Here is a 23,603-nt window from a genome sequence, read left to right as displayed (position 1 = left end):
TCATATTTTTTTTTTTCCGTCAGATCAAATAAACGCTATATTAAACTATTTTCCAGGCCGGTCGAACTAATTTGTGCATTTTAACACACAAGCAATGTTTCCATAAAATTGCCATCATGTTGATTCTTCCAATCCATTCACAGCTTCCGTATCAAGTATTATGATTTCTTCATTTCTCTTTTAGTGGTCCATCTCCTCTTTACACTGCTGTGCATGTTGATGCCGGTTTTGGCAGAGTTTAGAGGAAGCCATTTGGAAGGTGCTTACCTGCCCTGCTTGGCACAGAGAGTACATTCTTTATTTAAGAAACTGTATTAAAGAATCAGTCAAGTTTAGAAGGTACCACAGAACTCAAGGGTAACAATCTGGCCAGCCCAATTCGGGCTGTTTTTATGGTCTTTAAAAATACATTTCACATTACAAACAGCTGTCTGCTGTATAATTTTCCCAAAAAAGTCACAGACTTGAATGGCAAAACCCAAGCACAGTGTGTTCTGGGTACATAGTAATTAGTCCTTCATTTTGTAATGACAAACCCTTGAGTCTGTTTACAGGGAAACCCCTGCCTTTTCCCTTTAAGCAGGTTTAACCGCCTTTGTGCTCTGAAATGTCCTCAGATGTTCTCCTAGCCTTTCACAGCTATATGTTTACATCAGACAGTCCAGCTGATCTCAGAGACTGAATGTGTTTTGGCCTTGCGTCTGGTTTAGGCCTGGCTGCATGCTGTGGAGAATTTCTCAGATAACCCACAGATATTTCCCACTGACACCCATTAGCCTCAAATATCCAGCGAATTCATAGCAGACACAGCTGCTTTTCCACAGAAACATTTTACCCCTCATAACCCCATAAAAAGAAAAACATTATTTGAAATGAACTATAACATCATACTTGGAAGAAGTTATACTTTATGTGATTATTTGATCTCGTTGCAGTTATATGCAATATATTTTCTAAAATAATTTAGTATTTAAAATAGTATTCTTGTCATCTGACTTCTGTGCAAAATGTATTATCATATATTTAACGGAAATCATACATTTGTTGTATGATTCTGATGTATGTGTTTTAAGTGGTGAACAAAATCTGTCTCTCTGTGTGTGTATGTATGTGTTTGTCATATATTTAATGTATATTAATTGAATGTCTTGTTTTCCCTTCTTTTTCTTGTAGTCAAAAGCAGAAGGGCAAGCTCTTTTCTCTGAGGTGTTCAGACGGATCAATCTCATTGAGAGCGATTACTTTGGTCTGGAGTTCCAAAACCTGCATATGAACTGGGTAAGTGGCCACTTGACAAACAGTCCCCCTGCTCACACAAAGACGGGATTGTGAACGGCCCGCTCCTCTGAAAACCCGGCTAAGCTCTTAAAAGACGAGGAGGTGTATTATGTTATTTGTGCTGCCTTTCTCTGGGCCCCAGAGGTTTGCTGTTCCCTTTAAACCAGCCTGATACAGACACTCAAACTTAAAGAACACATGCTTTATATTTTATAACATATCTATAAATGGGCGTCATTAAAGGAATACAGTTATACAGAATTACTTCACACTGGAAGACTTTAGTTGATCAAACAGTTCTGTGTGCTGTGCCAGACAAAATTTGATGTATTTAAAGGATTACGTGATCCAGAAACAAAAAGTTAAAGCTGAAGTGTGTAATTTTTCAATTTTGAAATACTTACCCTTGCTTAATAAGGAGATAAAATGATAAGTAATCGTTGCTAGGTTGATTCAGCTTAGCCAGTGGTGTGAGTTAGGGATGGGACTTTTTTTTCTTTTCTTTTTTTTGACCAGTGACGGATGAGAGGAGTGTTCAGAATACCAGTTTGAAAACGGTGGTTATTTTTTTACATTTTGCTTGTGTTTGATTTTGCAAGCCTAGAAATTAATTACATAGTCAATATATTTTAAATTTTCTGGCAAATTGTTTGTGGTTGTGTGCTTTTCAAAGGAAATGTAAGTCATTTTATAAGCCAGTGAAGCAAGTAAATTTTTTTCATAATGAATAAGCTTAAAGGTATAGTCCACCCAAAAAAATTATATTGTCATCACTTTTTTCTATGGAACACAAAAGAATATATTTTTAAGAATGTTGGTAGCTAAGTTTTGGTTCCAATTGTATTCCATTGTATGAACAAAAAATATATAATGGAAGTCTAAAGGAACTGAAACGGTTACCAACGTTCTTCAAAATATATTTTGTGTTCAGCAGAATAAAGAGATGTTTGAAATGACATGAGTAAATGATATAATTTTGGGTTGACTAATCCTTTGTGTTATGTAAGTGTAAGTGTATGTGTCTTTTTTTGGTTTGTTTTTTGCTGGTTTCTTTTGGATTGGTTCATTGCTTAGAACTGTTTATTAAAAAATATTTATAAAATCACTATGGAGAAAATAAATGAAAAAGTTAGCAGTTTAGTTATCGCCATAATTCATCTTTTTCGGTTTGTTTTTTTATTATTGACGCAATAAAAAAAAACACATTGTCAGCAAACTTTTCATAAGTAATTCTGATATAAACACTGTAGACGGTCTGTTGGCCATCTGTTTTTGAGTTTGCCATGCTAGCTTATTTGGAGAGGTTAGAATCAGGTGTGGAATGTGTGTATAGGGTTGTTGTGATGATTCCGCTAAAGTTGAGAGGTCAGCGGAGTGGAAGGAGCTGGAGGTGGAGTGAGAAAAGGTACATTCTTGCCACAATCAACTCCAGATGTGCTGTGAGGAGCAGAGTGTCTACAAACTCTACAGACACATACAATTAAAACTGATCATCCACATCTATGCAAGATCCCAAAACTGGCAAGCACAGAGTTTTGAATTAAAAGAGTGCATATCACGGGGCATTTGAATAGGAGCAGATAATAACTTTCCATAAATCTCTGAAATATGTTTTTGGTGTGGTCACCATCTCAAGATCTCATCTGTGGCCTCTGTGACCATGATGTTCTTCAGTTTTAGTGCTTGCTTCAAAGACCAAAAACAGATGTAGTTTGAAAGAGTGAGAGATTATTTGTATTATTTATTGCTTAGAGTTTATAAGCTGAAATGCCAGTCTTATTACTTTGGACTGTTTTATTTCTACAGGTTTGGCTGGATCCCACCAAGCTCATAATGAAACAAGTGAGACGTAAGTACACCTTCTGCTTTGTGTTGTGTTAAGAGATCACAGGATCTTGGGGTCTTTGAACCTGTGAGTTTGTGCTTACCATCCACAGGGCCGATGAACACACTCTTTCGACTGTCTGTGAAGTTCTTTCCTCCAGATCCCGGTCAGCTTCAGGAGGAGTTTTCTAGGTGGGATGTTTAGAAATCACCATCCATTCATACGTTATATATTGACAAGCTGAACAGTTCTTGTAATTAAATGCCTCTTTTTTTTTTTTTTTTTTTTTTTTTTTTCAGGTACTTGTTTTCTCTGCAAATCAAGAGGGATCTAATAGATGGTCGACTGAACTGTTCAGAAAACACTGCCGCCTTGCTTGCCTCTCATTTGGTGCAATGTATGTACGATCAGTTAGTTTCCTTACCCAAGTCCTTCATAATGTTTTAAATCTGTTGTGTTTCACTAATTATGTTGCGTCTCTGCTTTGTAATGTCAGTCATTGACATGATTATTTTTTTCAAAAATGCATTACAAATGGAATGCATAAATTCATTGACTTGAATGTGTATTTATGAATAGGGGTGAATAAAGTAGAAAATGACAACGTTCAGAAACATACAGGGGGGAAACATAAAACAGACATGCTGTCATAGAGATGAGGATCAGCAGAGCCTCATGACTGTATTTCAAGGTCAATAAGTCTTTTGAAATGTCAAACAATTAGAATTTATACATTGCTAGGTTATTTTCAGGTGGTAAAATGTCTTATGGTACAACCCCCCCAAAAATGTAATATTTACACTATCGTTCCAAAGTTTGGGGTTGGTAAGATGTTTTTGAAAAGTCTCTTGTGCTCCCCAAGGCTGCATTTATTTGATTAAAAATACAGTAATACTTGGAAATATTATCAGTTTAATTTTCAGCAGCAATTATTTCAGTCTTCAGTGCATTGGTGCTTAGATAACATTTCTTATTATTATCCATGTTTAAAACAGTTGTGCTGCTTAATATTTTTGTGGATATATTTTTTCAGAATTCTTTGAATAGAAGGTTCAAAAGAATGGCATTTTTTTTAAAATAGAATATTTTGTAACATAAATGTCTTTAATGTCCATTTTAATTAAGTTGATGCATCCTTATTAATTTTAATTTCCTTTAAAAAACATAGTAATTCTTGAACGGTAGTGTATGTACTTACTTTACATTGAGAACGTAATTAAAAACTGTTTTTAATTTATTACTTTTTACACCATTACATTTTTAGAGTCATTCAATTTAAACAGTTGTAAAAGTTTTTCAAAACCATATGAAACCAACATGAATGCAAACAGTACGTTGCCACAACTAGAAGTTTAAAACTAGATCCTTTTTTTTCTCTTGGACGCTCTTATTTGTCTTTTAACATTTACTTTTCTGTCCCCCCCAGCTGAGATCGGTGACTATGATGACATAGCAGACAGGGAGTTTCTGAAGATGAATAAAGTGCTGCCATATCAGGAACGTGTGCTAGAAAAGATCATGGAGCTCCACCGCAGACACACGTAAGACATTATTGTTTTGGCCTGAAGGTGTAGTTTTGCGCATTGTTCCTCTTAAATTTATCTTAGACTGTCAAGCTTTGCGTTTGTAACTTCACTGAGCTGACCACTGGGAATCAGTTGAGAAAATTTATGGCACCAAAGTAATTTTATCTTTGACATGTCCAGTTTAGTTGGAAGCATTTGTGTGGAATGAGAAGCCATTTCTTTCAAGTGGAACATCTAACTGAACTTTCAATACAAACTCCCCTGGATATCTTGAATGACAGTATGTTTCCATTTAGTGCTGAGTTTATTTGGTTTATCTGATAGTGTGTAAGTGATTGTTGTGTGTGGCAGTTTAAGAGATTTAGAGGCAGTTAAAGGTGGACTGCAGATTCTCTCTCTGCTTGAACTTTAGAAAGACACTATTTTAAGAGCTTACAGACACTATTAGATAATATAATAAAGGACACGTATCTGCTTAAAACTATGTGGCATGTGTGCTATTACTTTTGTAAGCAATCACACTTATTGAATTAAATTTTTTTTTTGGCCAAAAAATGGGCTGACAATTTTTGTAACTATACATAAAACAAAAGATTTGAGGTAATATGAAAACAAAATATTAAGTTTTTTTTTTTTTTTTTTTTTTTTGTAAGATCTCAGGCATATGAGCCCTGTGTTTTTGGCTCTTTGTAATGATGCATTTCCGGTGGGTTTAATCTGAGGCTTTGGGTGTGAGAGAAGTATTGCAGGTCGGCCGTGTCAGTGGCTATGTGAGGCTGTGGTTGTAATCCAGTGGCTCAAGGCTTTTTATTAGCCATACGGCCACAAGGGAAGGGGAGGGGCTTAAGCAGATTGAACAGCTTAAAGGATGAGCAAAATTGCAAAATGATCTGGCTCTGCTCTAACATTTGCCCAGGATTAGCCTGAACGCTATACAACATTAATGGAATATATCTGGCCATCCCCCAAACTTTGCTTAGAAATGGGAGGATATAAGTTTTGTGAGATTTAGATAAAAGGTGTGTTTATATACAGGTGAATATATAAGGTAGTGAGGTATACACTGCCGTTTGGGCTCAGTAAGGTTTCAGGCTATATGTATATAGGATATATATCGCTGGATATCGCTCCTGTCAGCGACTTTTATAGTATGAAATAGTTGTCAATCAAAAGGAGATGCAGCCTTTTGACAGACCCTCCAATCGTCACGCAGAAGCCCGGAGTCCCGGCCAGCCCACTCCTCATTCACCCCCAGAGACGTTGAGCGTCTGTGGGCGGGACATAATCGCAGCATTTATCCAATGACCGTCAGTTTCGAAGCACTGAAAAAAACTGTTCAAAGCCAGCCCCATTGAAGTCAATGGACGCTGGGCTTCAACAGGGAAATGCACTGTGATGCTACGTGAATGTATGAGAAGGAAATCGAGTCAGCCGACCTGCTATATGTAGCTGATTCTGAACAAACTCGTCTTTGAGATGAGCGTTTTCTAACGCATTTTAGTCAATAAAATGTTAACACAATAGTACATATTTGGCCATTCATTTTTTGACATTATAGGGGAAGCCGAGCTTCCCTTGCAGTCTTAAAGAAATCCCCAATGATATTCTGACTGACTTACTGACCCCAAACGGCAGTGGGAAATATTCATTTATTTTATGTATGTATGCATGTAAAATATATATTTTTTAGTTATTTTTTATAAATTAATATTTCTTTTATTCAGCAAGAATGCATCAAAAGTGACACTAAACATTGTTGTATTAGAAATTCTATTTCATAATATTTCTGTTCTTTTGAATTTTCTATCCATCAAAAAAAAAAAACCATAAAATATTAAGCGGCACAACTGTTTTCAACATTGATAATAATAAGAAATGTTTTATAAAGCACCAAATCAGCTTATTATAATGATTTCTGAAGGATCGTGTGACACTAATTCGTGGAGTAATGACTGCTGAAAATTCGGCTTTGCCATCATACATGAATAAACTACATTTTAAAAATGTATTAAAATAGAACACCTTTATTTGAAATTGTATTATTTCACAATTTTGCTGTATTTTCAGTCAAATAAATGCAGCCTTAATGAGCATGATACTTTTTGTCCAAAATATAAGGTAATATAATACAATACAATACAATACAATACAATATTGCAGCGACCCTACAGAGGATAAGCAGTTTGGATGGTTAACAATATATTAAGAATTCAGAAACCCTCGTTATTAGCAATACAGGTGGCCGTTTAGTAAACTGCAGCCAGCAACTTATTGCTTGTGCTCATACACATAATGCTCAAGAGACTGAACGTGATTTAATGCCCCAATATACTCACAGTGGAGTTATTTTTCCTTCTTTGCTTAGAAGTGAAAAGAATTTGGAAATACTGTTGCAGCAATAAACTGTTCACGAGCATCCAGATGCCGTCCAGGCAGCTGAGAGCGACATTTAGATTAATATTTAATTATGTGCTGTGCGCTTTTATCAATAACAAAATAAACACACAGTACAGTACAGTGCAGAATGACTCTTTTAGCATTATCCTGAACATTGTATTAGCATTCATTTCATGTGTCATTGAACGTAAAAGGGGATCTCGGGAGCGCGCGTAACCGTTACATCCTTTGGATTATCCTGGCGAAACCAGACCGAATCCTTCAGATAAAAATCAGTCTACAGGCTTTCATAGACCACCTAGGAAGTCAGGGAAGGTCTCATTTTTAAGTGTCGTTACAAGCTGTTCACACATGGCAATACAAAAATATAAACGTTAATGTAAAGTGGGTATAGATGATATTTTGTCTTATTAATTTTCAATGTTATAAAACCTATAAAATGTTATTCTAGTCAACAAATTATGCTTTACCCAAATTCTTTTTGCTGTGGTAATATGTTTCACTTGTCTTTGCGCCCTCGCCTGTAGGGGGCAGACCCCAGCAGAATCGGATTTCCAGGTCCTGGAGATTGCACGTAAACTGGAGATGTATGGGGTACGCTTTCATCCCGCTGCTGACCGAGAAGGCACCAAGATCAACCTGGCTGTAGCACACATGGGCCTGCAGGTCTTTCAGGTACATGTACAACTTTAACTTCTTAGTGAATATAATTGCTTCCTTAGAGCTCTAAAAATTATTATTATTATTATTAGTCCAAAATTATTTTAGTCTACTCCAAATATTGGTGCATTTTTAGTGCGTTATTTAGTACAATAATATAGAATTCCTCTGAAATGTAGTCACAGGTGTGTGTATATACGCATGTATTTGTTTCATATCTATTTTATTATAAATATTTATCTTTTTATTTTTCAGGGCCACACCAAAATTAACACCTTCAACTGGTCCAAGATTCGGAAGCTGAGCTTCAAGAGGAAACGATTTCTAATTAAACTGCACCCAGAAGTCCATGTAGGTATCATGTTTATAATATTATATATTGTTATAATATTATTATATGTACATTTACAAACATGTAGTAGACACTACCTCAAAGAAAAAGGGACGGAATAAGTCTAACATGACAAGGAAACAATTTCATATGAGAAAAGACTATTTTTTATACTTAATTGCTATAATGTGTCTTGTTATATTTATATGTGTGTACTAGAAGCTTAAATACCAAGGTAAATTCCTTGTGTGTGCAAGCACACTTGGCAATAAAGCTCTTTCTGATTCTGACTCACTAAAAGACACAATTTTGGACAAATACAAAGCAGTGAAATCAGTCTAAAAACTCCTGGGACATACAGAATCAACAGAGACACATAATAAGACATAGAAGTAATGTTTTCGAGCTCTGGAGTTTAGTTGGATGAGGCCATCTTATACATCTTATGTAAACATTTTAAATGTATTCCAAGTGACGTTTGTTATTCTGTCTGGATCACTTTCATGGGTTGCTAAGAATTAAGACCACATGTTTCCTCATGTTGCCTTTCATCTGAGATGGAAGTTCTTAAGATCAATCTTTTCTCAGTGACTGATCAACATTTCGTTCCACAGGGTCCTCATCAGGATACGCTGGAATTTCTCATGGGCAGTCGAGATCAGTGCAAGATCTTCTGGAAGAACTGTGTGGAACATCACTCGTTTTTCCGTCTCTTAGACCAGCCTCTGCCCAAATCCAAAGCCGTCTTCTTCAGCAGAGGATCCTCCTTCAGATACAGGTACACGTGCTATGATCGAGAATCACTTCGATTGTGATTATGCCAGTGTTTCTGGTACTGCTACTTATGGCCCATTCACACCAAGGATGAACAATAAAAAAAAACATCCTAGTCCATCCTGTTTTCAGAGCTCGAGCATTTAAAGTGGCAGGACGACAAAACTGCATCATGCTTAGAATGAACAGAACAATATTGTGCACTGGTGTGGATGCTAATAGTGTCATCATTATAGTCATCGTCCTTGCGGTGAACAGGCCGTGGGAGTTTCTAACAAAACAAAAACATACAGCCCAATCATTGTAGTCCAATTCATATGAGCTGATTTGAATGAATTGTTCAAAAAGACTTACTGAGATACTAGTTCAATCTGTTAGAAGAAACCTTCACTGAGTGAACTCACTAACATCTGCCTCACTTACTGAACAGGTACTGCAAGTTACTTGCATAAGTCACCAAAAAGGTTTTCATCATTTCATGGAAGGCTATCCATATCATTTAAACAATTTTTAAATAATTTGTTTATTGATAAAGTTGTTTCTTTGCATTGTTTTGTTGACTGTTCAAAAAAATGTATCTAAAGTGACAGTAAAGAAATTTAATGTTTTAATTCTGTTGTTTTGAACTTTTCTTTTCATTAAAGAGTCCTTAAAAAATATATGATCACGGTTTCCACAAAAAAATGTATCTGTACTGTTTTCCACATGGATAATAAGAAGAAATGTTTCTGAAAATTCAGCTTTGCCTTGACTTGGTTTGTTAAAATGCATTGTGTATATGTAACAGTGGGAGGACGCAGAAACAGCTTGTTGAGTATGTGAGGGACAGTGGGTTGAGAAGAACTCCTTACCAGAGGTAAATCTTTTTTTTTTTTTTGTTTTTTTTTTTTTTGTCTCACATGAAACCTGTTTTATACTGTGTATTGGACCGTTTTTCGTAAGCCATTTTGCTGTGGTGCTTCTCTCTCTGTTATCTGCTTTGCACTGATTATGCTGTTTCTACAGGAGGAACAGTAAGATTCGCATGTCGACACGTTCCTTGGCTTCCGATGTGCTCAAACAGGTCAGTAGAGCCTAAGATCAGGGACACATCCAACCAAATTCATGACAACCAATACCACTATGAAGAACAAAAACAACTCACTTTGTTTTCATCCACTCTCTTTACCTTACCCATCCATTTCAGAATCTGTCTTTTAACGACAGTCTAAGGGCTCCAGTGTGTCCTTCCTCTGTCACCGCCTCCTTCCACTCCCTGCATGCCCCCAGCTTACCCATGCGGACAGAGACCCCGAACCAGCCTCTGAATCTCCAACAGATGCAGCAGCCTCCAAGAGCCCCCAGCCCAACTCAGCAGGACTCCATCCAGAACTCCCAATCCACCTACGCCTTCCCAGGTGCCATTCATATCCAGGCAGCAGGAGACTGCAGCCCCTCGTTTGTGTGTGTAGAGAGTAGTTCCTCTAGTGCACGGCCCTCCCAAAATGGCAATGAGGATAGCGAGGGAGTAGGGGTGGGTGGCGCAAGCGTTGGGGCGAAAAAGGGTTTCTTCACACCTGAAGCGTTTGAGGCGGAGTTAATGCGCGTCCAACAGATGTCGTACCAGATCCCGAGTGCCTGCAATCAGCTACATGTTAGCGAAGAGTATATAGATGATGATCCAGCTGAAATCTCGTTTTACGCTGGTGGTGCGGAAGCCTACTGTTATGGGTTTGACGAAGAAGGTGCTGAGAGATTCGAATACGGCGATAGAATCACTGTGCCGCCCGCTACATACGGTCTCGGTCTCGAGGACCTTAACGGCAACGCTAATGCATTCTCAGAGAGTGCCTTCGGCCGATCCGAGACCAGTTCCCTGGTTAACAACCGCTCCGAGTGTAGCTCGCTGGATAACCTTCCTATAGGTTCTGCTGGCGACTCGCTCTCGCTCGGCTTTGGAGGCCCCGACTCTTCATCCTCCTTGCGTCTGCCTGGTTCCGAGAACCTTTCTGAGGCAAGTTCGATGGTTAACTTCCCTGCGTATTCGGTGCGTTCGGAAGACAGTTCGGCCATGCAGTTTAATGATCTGGTGGAGCAGCTGGAGCAGCTCAGCTATCCGCCCACAGCCACAGAGGGCTCGGCTGACGGCAGCTCCGATTCCGACTCCGACTGGGGGTCGGATGGAGGTCTGCCTCCAGATCATAACCTCTTCTTCAGCAACCCACTAGTGAGTGAGGCAGATTTAGACAGCTTCTTGCTGGAATGCCAAAATCTCAGGGCTCTAAGCATTGGGGAGACCCCGCCAGGCCCCACCCATCTTAAAATGTAGCATGACCCCCATTAAACGGCAACAGTATTGGTGGTTTTTAATACAGAACATGACCAAGCACTTAATTCTCCACATCATCCTGATATAATCAGTTCTTATAGTTTTGGCACTTCCTGTTATCGCTTCAACCTACCCCTTTTTTTCCTCACGTGGCTTTCCAGTGTACTACTTCTCTCTCTCTCTCTCTCTCTCTCTCTCTCTCTCTTTCTCTATCTCTCTTTGGTGTTAATTCATTCTTTTTTTTATTGTTTTTGAATCATGTGCTGTAAGTTCTTGTAGGGTCATATGATTCATTTATATTTTTCAGATTATATAGTTCAATTATTATAACTGTTTAGTTTGACATTTTAATCTTGGTAGTCTGGATGGCTACAAGTTGCGCTGTGACCTTTTGAAGGGGAAAATCAAATGGATATATCACCTAGAATTGTGATATCCGTACCACTTTATGCACACAAAACTATAAACTTTCAAATTTATGAGCATTTGAAGCTTAGAAAAGAACATTTAATCATGTTCCGTGATTTTTTTTTTTTCTTTTCTTTTTTCCATATTAGGGCTGCAAGACATGGAGAAATGCAATAATAGCTGTATGCATTACATATAAGATAATGGCACACATCAGTTTTATCTAGTAGATTTAAAGCCAGAAAGTTTTCTTTCTGAGTAAAGAACTTCCCAACTACTCAAAGTGAACATTAAATCTTTTACTAAAATATCATGCTGTAAACATAAAAAATATATATATTATCTAGCATTTATAGGTAATCAACTGGAAATCTAAACAAAGGTTAAGTTTAATTGACAATTTGAACTTGTCAAGTTTTGACTTGATTATAAGCTCATCATATGTTTATTTGCAATATTTTGGGGGTTCTTGCCATTCTTGTCCCTTTAAATGTTTTGACCTAAAAGGGATCCGAAAACAAGTTCAAATATTCATTCAACCACTGAACTGATTTGTCTGAAGAGGAAAACTCACTTGAATATGAATAAGGAAAAATACACATCACTAAGATGAGATTTACATGCTTGTAAAGGTACTTTCATATCAGGATAACTGCATGAGCCTATTCCAGTAGTGAGCCACTCTACTCAGGGCTGTGATTTAATTAGCAGTGGAGCTGACAGCCTTTGCTTTTAAAAGCAAATTTGAGCCGAAGTTAATTTTGTGTTCGTTACTTTAGAATTGTTTGCTCCACTCTGCCCCCTGCTGTTTAACTTTTAGACGTGTGCATCTCTTATTTTATTGGACTATATGGCTGCATTTACACACGATCACTGGCACAGATTGGACCTTGTTGCTTGTGTGTAAACGCCAAAAGCACTCTTTTGGCATCCGATTTGAGCCATTTTTAAATCTCATTTTCAAATTTAGCATTTTGACTTTATATTTTGAGTCTTAAGTTCAGATCTGTGCATGTTTCTTTTCAGTGTAAGCCTTTGATGCCTCATTTTTCCGATTTTAGTTGTAGACTATTGTAGCCATTAACCCATGTTCTGCATGTAAAGAAATGTAGAAGCTTGCACTACAGTTCAAAAGTTTGGGTCAGTAAGATTTAAAAAAAAAAAAAATTTGAAAGAAGTCTCCTATACCGTTTCCTAACCAGACGCGATGCGATTCCAGCAACAAGCAATTTATCTGGCCACATCAGACGCAAAGCGACTAAAGGTGATGATACACAGGGCAACTTTTTGGGCAATGTTGCTGGGCAATGTTGTCGTCAACGGGAAACCAGATGAGACACAGGGCCCACGACCGATCTGAAGTATCCAGATAGAAATTTATTGCTCATTTTCAATGGGAAAGTGCCCAAGCAACAATCGCTCAGCAAGATTGCCCAGCAACATTGCTCAAAAAGTAACCCTGTGTATCATCACCTTAAGAGACACGATAAAAACAATCAAAAATCACAGCCTATCAGAAGAGCGTGTGGGCCGGCACTTTCGACTCTTACACCATTTTAACAATTAAAAATACATACTGAGTGACTGAAACAATCTTTTTCTTAGAATAAACTTGCTTGTTAATATTGAGTTCACAGTTAAAAGTTCTTGTTTCCTTTCATTTATTTTCAAGATCTGAGGTGAATGATCCATTGTCGATTCAGTACGGCTATAAAGGTCATTCAGACTCATATTAGATGCTTTTAACATTAAATCAACCAAATAAACAGTACCTGAGATTATCACTGTCAGACTTTTGTATGTTGTCATTCCAGCCGCGACATCGCAGAAACGTAGAAACCGTTTCTAAAATAGAATTGCCACATATCACAGCTGGTTAGGACAAAAACTCTGATTAACATGAAAAAGATACCTTTTATCGCATGTCACGTCACATCTGGTTAGGATACGGTGTTATGCTTACCATGACTTGCATTTATTTGAAAGATACAGTAAAAACTGTCAAATTTATTATAATTTAAAAAATGTAATATATATATATCTGTATATCCGGCAGCCATTACTGATTTGGGGCTCTAGAAACATTTCTTAAAGGTCCCGTTGCATGCGATTCCATGTTTCAAACTTTAGTTAGTGTGTAATGTTGCTGTTAGAGCATAAATAATATCTGTAAAATTATAAAGCTCAAAGTTCAATGCCAAGCGAGATATTTTATTTAACAGAAGTTGACTACAAAAAACGGCTCGATTGGACTACACCCCTCTACATCCTGCATTAGTGATGTCACCAGAACCGTTTCTTGACTAACCTCCGCCCACAGGAATGCTCCCTCAACTCTACTGGCAACTTGCGCACTTCTTATAACTTAGCCTACTGTGTTTACTCAGCTCTTACGGTGATTTTCTGAAGTAAAACTGACGCTTCATCTTTTGTGTGATGTACAATAAACTTTATTAAACTCATCAGTACATGTTTGATCATCATTCAGACAGCAGACTTGTAGGCTATTAATAAATAATGGATACATAGCCTACAAGCAGATGACAAATACGTTATAATAACCGTAATTAAACTACTAAACCATACCTGTTTCATCTCTATACAGCACTCTGACTCTGTAGGCATTATTGTCCGACTCGAAATGAACGCCGTTACTGAGAGTTTCTGATATTATCATCATTCCGTGAGATGAATTTTTCCTGACAGACTGAGCACGAGCTCATGAAGCTCCGCCCCCTGTGTCGTCCAGCAGCACCTCATTTGCATTTAAAGGGGACACACTGAAACGGCTCGTTTTTCTGAGCCCCAAAAAATGTCAATTTAAACATGCTGTAAAAAATTATCTGTTGGGTATTTTGAGCTCAAACTTCACATACACACTCTGGGGACATCAGAGACTTATTTTACATCTTGTGAAAAGGGGCATAGAACGGGACCTTTAATGTTATCAATGTTGAAAAAAAAGTTGTGCTGCAATTTTTTTGTAGAAAGCGTAATGCTTTTTTCAGGATTTTTTGATGAATTTAAAGTGATTAGTTATTTTAAATAATCTTTTGTAACATACGTAAATGTCTTTCCAGACACTCAATTTGATGGTTCTTTGCTGAATAAAATTAATTTTTTCTTAATTTTTTTTTTTTTTACTGACCCCAAAATTTTGGCCAGTTGTGTAGATTTTTGCTTTTATCGACGAATGTAAGTGGTTGAGTATTGTAATGTGCTGTCAATACCACTGATAAGAAAGTGAATGTAATATAGAACTTCTAACCTCATGCACAGTATTGTATGCGCGTAGGAGCATGTGGAACTATAAAAACCAGAGTCATAGTTAATCGTCCCTATTATAATTATGGTCTGATAATGTAAAACGTCTCTATCATTAACAGTACGACCGGTTCTGGCACATTTTTGTGAATGTAGTGAACATTTCTTACTTAAAGTTTTAAGAACGATTAGTTTGTGCCTTTTATTTGCTTTATACAAAATTGGTGAACTTCTCTTTTTTTATATAAAATAGCCTCAGAAACATGATTCAGGTATTATAATTCAGTGAAGTGTCTTTTTTTTTTTTTACTGTATTTTTTGTGTCTCTACTCTGTCCTCTCTCATTGATTTATACTGCAGGTTTGCTTTCGATGCACTTGAATCTTTTGCCTGTTCTTATTACCTTTGGGTGTCTCTTTTGAAGGTTTTAACTTGATCTTTATTTGCTTATTAATGCCTCACCTAATACATTCAAATTAAAGGCACTCCTAATAATACAAAGTATTACACAGTGCCTTAATAGGTAACATCAGCTCTGTGCAGTTGTGTTTTTGTATGACATCCAAACCACACAAATGCCTTAGGTTTCTGTTCTGGGGTTTGGAGTGAATAAGACTGTCTGATTGCCATGAGTACATTGAGTTCTATGAGCCCATGATGAAATGCAGACTGTGTCTTTGTATTGATGTCATTTCCACTTATTTTCTTGAAATCCCATTTAATATCCTGGCATATCACTCTGCTTCACTTCTGTCCTTTGCATTTCTTTAGCAGTCCCATTTAATGAATACCACCCAAAAGTGAACTAAACTCTTTTTGAACAATTTTGTTGTAAAGAACAACCATTTTAGTATTAACCATAAGAATTCATTCTCATTGTCATTTTGAGAGCACATTTGGCCCGTTTATTTTTTCTTTGCATCCTATTTTTTAAAACTGCAGGAGCCTCTCTCTACTCCCACAAGCGAGGGCAGGCCTGGGCTGCTCTTAAACTCTGGGCAAGGCACCATTTGGCCATCCACCTAACAGTGCTTCCTTCACATCAGATCTCCCATCATGGACACAATGACTTTGACTTTCTCTTTGTATTGACCATTATTATTATTATTATTATTAACTGTTGCCAAACCTACTTTATAAAGTGACCTATGAAGTAAAAAGTAACATCTTTTCTTATTAACAAAGTAAATAATTCAGGATTTTTTTCTGTTTTTACTTTAACATCACAAGGCCAGCACTAATGGATTCCCATAATGTTTCTGGTCCAATCTTAGCATGTGTGATCTTCTCTCTTGCTTTGTGAGGGCTGTTATAGTTTAGATTTAACTGTCCATTTAACACACAAAGCCACTGTATAAGAGGAGACCTCTTTTATCTTTATGAAAACACTTTTTATTTAATTTAACTCAGGTCTTGTTCCTTTCAAATGCGTCAGTATCTCCGATTGTGGATGTGTTTTAGTTACATGACCGATCTGCCACTCTTGAGTTTGGATTAATATGTAATCATAGTGTGCTCGGTCAGTGTTTTAACTTCACTCTGTCTATGAAGAGCGTTTTCCATATCATGGATCATGATTATTATAATGTATCGTTATGATTTATACCTTTTATACCATTTTTATACCATAGCACTTCATTTTAAAACAGACGATACACCCTTTTTATGGTAGATTCAGTCCTTAGTAAGTAATGAAGCCCACCATTTTTTTCTCCCCTGAGATAGATTTATGATTTGTTTACATGCACGCTTAAAATCTTGGCGCTTAAAAAAAAAAAAAAAAGTGTTTCTTATAAGAGATGCAAAATAAACATGTTATTGGTAGGGAACATCTCTTACAATGTACTATTGTAAAACTGTAATTGCTATTGAAGGAGCCTCAAATTAAAATAGTATTATTGTGCATTTTGTTTTCGGTATTTATTATAACATTTTTTTTTTTTTTATGTTTGGGTGCCGAGTCAGACCTGATGTTAAGTGACCTCTGCACAGATTTGGTCCAATTAATTTTGTTTTTTGAGGAGTTAAAGAAGCTTGATTATTTAATTAAATCATATAGTTTATCTGGCTTTTCATATGAAAGTTTAAAGCATTTCAAATAGAAATACTATTATATTATATTATATTACAAAATTAAGTCACAATTAATCACAATACTGCATCAGAAATGTGTGTGTGTATATATATATATATATATATATATATATATATATATATATATATATATATATATATATATATATATATATATATATATATATATATATATATATATATAATGAGGTATTCTAAGTGCTTTGTGGGATTTAATAAGAGAGAACGTAACCAGATTCACCTTACCTTTCTTTACTTGCCTTGTGCTTTGCTTTTTGCTTCCTCAGTATACATACTTTTGTAAATTTAAATCTGAAATTAAGAGCTATTAATGCAAATACAACGTCCTTAATGTACTAATGTGAAAATAGTTTACTTATGTGTGTGTGCATTTCATATATTTCCCCTTTGAAATAAAAAAAATACTTTTGGGTAACTGGGATTTCAGACTTTTTTGTGAATCGAATGACTTAACAAGCATCAGCTACATTAGCCCCTCTTATAACCTGTGTCTATACCTAATATTTTTTTTAACCATGGTGTTCATTACAATTTAATACAGTTTTCTTAAACTGCTGGAATGCTTTTTTTTATGAGGATGTGACCTTAATCGTTTTTTCAGGATTTGTGGTTTGCAGTGTTATTTTGATTAGTTCTATATTTAAGGAGCTATTCTCAATGGCATGGATCAGTGCCACTGTCAACAACATGAGCCACCTATTTATCTTCATTTCTTTGAGAGTTTGTGGTGGAACTCACAGCTAAAGTCTTAGAGAAAATCAAGCCGATGGGCAGGAAAGTAGGAACACAATGTTAAAACTAGCACCATAATGGCAGAGGCCGGGAGACTGTCTGGCATCATTCTGATCCTTCTATCTGTATGTTAGATGTTGCAAGATCATGGGTATGGCATTGAAAGCTAAGTTCTGTGTTGGATAATGCCCTGGTATATACTAATTCAAGTAATTTAATCTTGCACAAATCTTAAGTGAACGTGTTTGCTAATATTGTACCAGCCACCCGGAAATAAATGAGCAAAATCCGTAAACAGTGCTAACGCTGAGACCATATCAGATGTCCATTTGCCTTCCTGTGTGTATTCCTTGTTGACCCGGCCTGTGATTTAATTTACATTCATGTTGCATTTCAGTAAATATATACTTAAATTTAGTCTCCATCTAAATTTAAATAACCTTTTATTTTTATATTTAAAATATTAAGGTTAAAAAAACCTCACTGACCCCAAACGGCAGTGTGTATACCTCACTACCTTATATATACCTGTATATAAACACACCTTTTATCTAAATCTCACAAAACTTGTATCATTATAACTTATATATTATAATACATTTTTATTAGTTTTATTTAATAGCAACACTGGTCTACATTATATATGTTTAACAGATAAGTTAAGATAATAATTAATTTCACTCATTGTAAAGGTCTGTCTTTTTATCCTTTTTAGTTATACATAAGTTACTAAATAGGAAGTCAGTTCTATTCTTTTGTGTCTATATATTTACATGTATGTTCTAATCTATGTTCATTTCTGAACAACAGATGATACTGTACACAAAAGTGTATATAAAATACCCTGTTTATGATTACTTTGTGCAGTAGCTCAAGATTAATGTTGTTTGTTGCTAATAATTACAAGTTGCTAGTTTACAAATAGTTCTGATACATCTGTTTCTCATCTATAGTTTATAACTATAATGAACTACCATTAGGATTTGATACAAAATGGGAAAATATGCACAATCTAGCATGAGTCTTTCTGTTGTTTTAGAGTTTCAGATACACTTCTTATGCTACATTCCACAGCCTCGATCTAGTGTAGAGCGCTGTTTGCTTAGGCTAGCTGCCAAACCCCGGCTCCAGACCTCCTCTCTCCCTCCCCTCTTCTCCTATGTCATCCCCGCTGGGACACTCCAGTTAAACTGTAAACCACTGCCGGCTCACCAGCCCAGCAGTATTGCTGATAATCCTTTGCAGGAATTATTTCCGGGTCGTAAAGCCACCTTTTTCTATCTGGAGTTCCTTGTTTATGCCCAGCCTCTACATTCTTGTTTTCCCCCGTGACCTGCTCCTCTTTGAGGAAGAAACCATTTCCCCCTTCTCATATTTGTCCCTCTTTATATAGGCGTAGTGCTATCTTGCTTTTGTTTTCAGGTTTCTTATCTTCATTTTGTTTTAAATAAAATAGTCTGTGGTAAAGGAAATAGATGTGATTTTTGTCTAACTGCGTGTTTATTGCACTACAAAAAGTGGCTAAAAAAGTCTGGGACCAGCCTTGTGTCCTGGTGTGTCATATCTTTTGCTGTTCTGCTTTGTCCAAATAGCTGAAGTAAATGCCTTTTTTGTTGACCAAATGTTTTCTGAAATTTGCCATGTTATGTTATTAGCACTTTGAATGGTCTGTTTGATCTGTCAGATTCAGGACAGGCTTACTGAATTGACAAGAAGCATGAAGAATTTCTTGAGTAGTTTTTAGTGCATTTGCAATTGCTAGCGCAATTGATAGCTTGTTCTTAGTGGTTGCTAGCATGTTCAGAGTGGTTGATGGGTGTTTACTGAACTCCTAATTTGTCTTTAATATTATTACCATAATTTTCATTATGCTGGTGATCTTAACAGTATTATCGCCCTCTCTTTTTCCATCCCATAGACTCGCTGACAGCCATTGACAGCCCACAGCTGTCTCCCTTCAATGCCAAGGGTGCTCTGTGTCTGTCGCCCTCCTTCCAGATGTCCACCCTCAGTCTTCCCGGCCAGTCACCCTCACCCCTGCACAGCCCCATCTTGAATGAGGTGGGCACCTCCAGACTAGAGGAAGACGAAGAGGGCAGGAGGAAGGTACACTGATCGCATGGCGACCTGCCCAGGCCTCAATAAGAGCTGAAAAAATGTTATATTTAAGCCCAGCTCATGGCATGCTTGGGTTTGATTTACACGGATGAGGAAATTGGAAAGGACCATTAAGCTTGCATTGATAGATTGTAGATTTGAGGGGTGATTAAGGAGTTTTTTAGCTTAACCTTGGTGTGCCTTCAGCGTTTATAGATCTATCAGACATTGAAACTTTAAATATTTAAAGTTTCAAGTAATTTTTCTCTTCAAATACTAACTTTAAATATTGCCAAGTTAAGTTGAAATGAGTTCTAGGTTCTGCCTTCCTCTTCTAGGTTCTGTGTTAACGTTTTGGTTCTAACTTCTAATTCTATTTTATGTGTTAAAGGTTAACTTGTATGTTTGTTTCTATGTAAACGTCTTGGTTCTAAGTTCTACATTAACTTCTAGGTTCTAAGTTATACAAATTCTTCATTCATTTCAAAGAAACGTTTTAGGTTCTAAATTAATTTACTAAGTTCTAAGCGATGTTCATTTCTAAATTCAATTCTAGGTTCTCTGTTCGAGGTTGTACAATGTGTTCTTGGCTAGCTACATTAACTTCTAGGTTGTAAGTTAATCTAAGTCTAAGAACCAAGTTTTCTTGATTCTATGTTCTACATGAACTTTTACATTTTATATTTAAAAGTCGTGCTCTAGTTCTACATTTTACAATTATTTCATAGAACTTTAATTAGTTAAATTGACTTAATTTGCCAAATAAAAAAGTGTTTTGAGGGTTTAATCAAAGTATGCTTTCTTTTTCAGAGATATCCCACGGACAAAGCCTACTTCATTGCTAAAGAGATTCTGACAACAGAACGGACTTACCTGAAGGATCTGGAGGTCATCACAGTGGTGAGCAGAGCTACGCTCGTGACTCATGAGTGTAACAAGTTTAGTGTGTGGGGCTTGTCTGGAGAAGAGTGCTGTAGAGTCTGTACAATGTATACTGTATGTTGTGTCAATTAGGGGGGATGTGTGTCTCTTTCTTTTGATGTGTTCTTGGTGATTTCTGGCTTTGAACGGTCTAATCATTGGTGTGTGTGTGTGTGTGTGTGTGTGTGTGTGTGTGTGTGTGTGTGTGTGTGTGTGTGTGTGTGTAGTGGTTCCGCAGTGCAGTGATTAAAGAGAACGCAATGCCTGAGGGTCTCATGACCCTCCTGTTCTCCAACATCGACCCCATATATGAGTTCCACAGAGGCTTTCTCAAAGAGATTGACCAAAGGCTAGCTCTCTGGTACTTGTCCTTCTCATTTATCACAATGTAACTTGTTGACATATGACAATAACATACAAGTTTTCATTTGCTTAATGATTGGAAAAATGTTTTGCCTTAAATGTTGATGATTTTCACGTTCGCAGGGAGGGGCGCTCTAACGCTCATGTAAAAGGAGATTACCAACGAATTGGAGATGTAATGCTGCGCAACATGTGTGCTCTGAAGGTGAGGGTATAGTTTGGTTCTACAAACAAGAACAACTTTGAGTTTAACTTCAATTTTTGGTATAAACTCCCAAAGATGGTCTATAATTTAAGATCATATTTAGATTATTCATAACTTAATGTCATGGGGTTGTTGCCTTCATATCCTTAGGAGTTCACAGGCTACCTGCAGAAGCACGATGAGGTGTTAACCGAGCTTGAGAAAGCCACAAAGCGTGTGAAGAAGTTAGAGACGGTGTATAAAGAGTTTGAGCTACAGAAGGTGTGCTACCTACCCCTCAACACCTTCCTGCTGAAACCCATCCAGAGACTCATGCACTACAAACTCATCCTGGAGCGTCTGTCTAAGCATTACGCCCCCCAGCACAGAGACTACGATGACTGCAGAGGTGGACCTGCACCCAGATAAATCTCAAATGTTTTTTGTTGTTGTTTTTTATCTGACAATGACAATAAACTCATACTGGTTCAATTTCTGCAGAGGCCTTGAAAGAAGTTGCAGAGATTGCTGCTCAGCTGCAGAGCAGTCTGATTCGACTGGAGAACTTTCAGAAGCTGACAGAACTTCAGAGGGATCTGATTGGCATTGAGAACCTCACGGCTCCAGGAAGAGTGAGTTGTTACCTTGTACATGAAGTTTTGTTTTGGTTAGTCAAAGCGGGTGGATGTTTATTAAGTAGTTTGAAATGTAGCTTCAGTGCTAGACTTACACTTTTTAAATGGCAGAAATCTATAAGATAAAAGAAAAATCGATAAGCTCAAAGATATTGTTTCAGCTCAGAATATAGAGAAAAGTATTTAAGAGGGTTAAATTACCTAAATGATTGCATGTATGTTGTCCATCACTGGCTAAGCTAATTGACCTCAATACAAACAATACACTGCTTTGTCTCATTGCTCGTCCCTAAGATTTGTGGCACACCACTTGCAGGATGATAGTAATGTAGTGGTTAGGGCAGTGAACCAATACTGCAAACATCATAGATTCAGTCTCACATATCTTACAAAATGAAGAGTTCCTGGGAATCTGGAGTTGCCGTTTGCTGCATTATAATTAATTACAGTAATTGTCTGTGTACTGCTTTAATAAAATCTCAAAGGACAGTTGATAATCTGCAGCCCTGTGAATGGCAAATGATTTTTCTTCTCCAGGAATTCGTCAGGGAAGGTTGTCTTTACAAGCTCACCAAGAAGGGTCTGCAGCAGAGGATGTTTTTTCTTGTAAGATTGAACTTTTAGTCTGTTTTGGTGGTTTTTAATTTAACTTCTGTCTGTGCTGACCAAAACATTTGCATCTTAAGTTTTCAGATATGCTGCTGTACACAAGCAAAGGGGTGACTGCAACCAATCAGTTCAAAGTTCATGGACAGCTTCCTCTGCATGGGATGATTGTGAGTATTCCCAGGAATTATATTTGGAATGGAATTCTCACAAACTGCATACTGGATAAAATAGGCTATGTACTGCTATAACATGTTGAAAAGTATGCATTATGCAGTGATGCTCATTTCAAACAGGATCTCATGTTATGTTCAATTCAACAAGTGATGTTCAGTTAGGGCTGGGAGTCTATCCCAAAAAGATTTGATTCAAAGGCCTTGAGAATCGGAAGGCAACTCCAAAAGTTGAATCAACCATTGAATGTGCACTTCCAGCAGAAGTAGAAGGTCATCCGGGTGTTTTTTGCATACTTTTTTTCCAAATACAGCACATTTGGTCATACTACTCTTTTGCTGTAGTGTTTGTCACATGTAGTCGGGAAGTTAAAGGGGGGGTGAAATGCTCATTTTCACTCAATCTCCTGTTAATCTTGAATACCTATAGAGTAGTATTGCATCCTTCATATCTCCAAAAAGTCTTTTAGTTTTATTATATTTATAAGAGAAAATAGGCTGTACCAAGTCTTTCCGGAAAAAAACGAGCGTCTGGAGGCGGGCCGTGTGGGCGAAGCCAGAGCCATAGAGAGAATCCGTCGATCTGGGCTTTGTTTATAAAACATTCATCGTCGAAATGCAGGGAACAAACAGTCTACACAACTCGTTTCTGCATCCACTGTTCCTAACGCTGGGTTCTTTTGTAAGCTTTCCCTCGCCAAAAACACTTTGGAGACACTATGCAGCGCTGCCGATGATTTCCTGTTGAAGCGCGTTGAGATGCGCGGTCACGCTTTTCCGGGAGAAATGCTCATATAAGGAGTTCCACTCTGGTCTACGTCATTAGATCCACGGTAAAAAAAAAAACAGCCAATACTTGTACCAACCCGGAAGTAAGATTTTCGGCACAGAAATTCTCCGTTATTCGTCCAAAATATTTGTAAAAAACTTTGGCCATGTTAAGCATGAGAATCCATCTCTTTAACACTGTAAACAACTCTGAATACATGAAACACCATTGTACCCC

At 37.1% G+C, this 23,603-nt stretch overlaps 1 protein-coding gene across 4 annotated transcripts in view; it reads left to right on the top strand.

Moving 5' to 3' along the window:
- farp2 (FERM, RhoGEF and pleckstrin domain protein 2) overlaps nt 1-23,603 on the top strand; it is a 59,861-nt gene that overhangs the window by 21,975 nt on the left and 14,283 nt on the right. For 3 of the 4 annotated variants that reach the window (XR_014031195.1, XM_081380289.1, XM_081380291.1), the window contains exons 3-21: nt 1,174-1,278; nt 3,085-3,127; nt 3,216-3,294; nt 3,403-3,500; nt 4,530-4,644; nt 7,554-7,701; nt 7,942-8,037; nt 8,632-8,795; nt 9,579-9,647; nt 9,797-9,854; nt 9,978-10,188; nt 19,537-19,724; nt 20,526-20,615; nt 20,864-20,997; nt 21,123-21,204; nt 21,355-21,592; nt 21,685-21,815; nt 22,356-22,424; nt 22,505-22,594. Coding sequence is in view for 3 of the 4 variants with exons in the window: in XM_081380289.1 (XP_081236415.1) it covers nt 1,174-1,278; nt 3,085-3,127; nt 3,216-3,294; nt 3,403-3,500; nt 4,530-4,644; nt 7,554-7,701; nt 7,942-8,037; nt 8,632-8,795; nt 9,579-9,647; nt 9,797-9,854; nt 9,978-10,188; nt 19,537-19,724; nt 20,526-20,615; nt 20,864-20,997; nt 21,123-21,204; nt 21,355-21,592; nt 21,685-21,815; nt 22,356-22,424; nt 22,505-22,594 (2,208 nt within the window). In the remaining variant the exon portion in view is untranslated. The remainder of the gene's footprint in view (nt 1-1,173; nt 1,279-3,084; nt 3,128-3,215; nt 3,295-3,402; nt 3,501-4,529; nt 4,645-7,553; nt 7,702-7,941; nt 8,038-8,631; nt 8,796-9,578; nt 9,648-9,796; nt 9,855-9,977; nt 10,189-19,536; nt 19,725-20,525; nt 20,616-20,863; nt 20,998-21,122; nt 21,205-21,354; nt 21,593-21,684; nt 21,816-22,355; nt 22,425-22,504; nt 22,595-23,603) is intronic. The other variant, XM_081380290.1, reaches the window with a different exon arrangement.

This window comes from Scardinius erythrophthalmus (assembly GCF_964197995.2).
Source record: "Scardinius erythrophthalmus genome assembly, chromosome: 12".
NCBI lineage: Eukaryota > Metazoa > Chordata > Actinopteri > Cypriniformes > Leuciscidae > Scardinius > Scardinius erythrophthalmus.
Note: the sequence above shows the minus strand (reverse complement) of the source record. Positions and strands in the feature narration are given on the sequence as shown.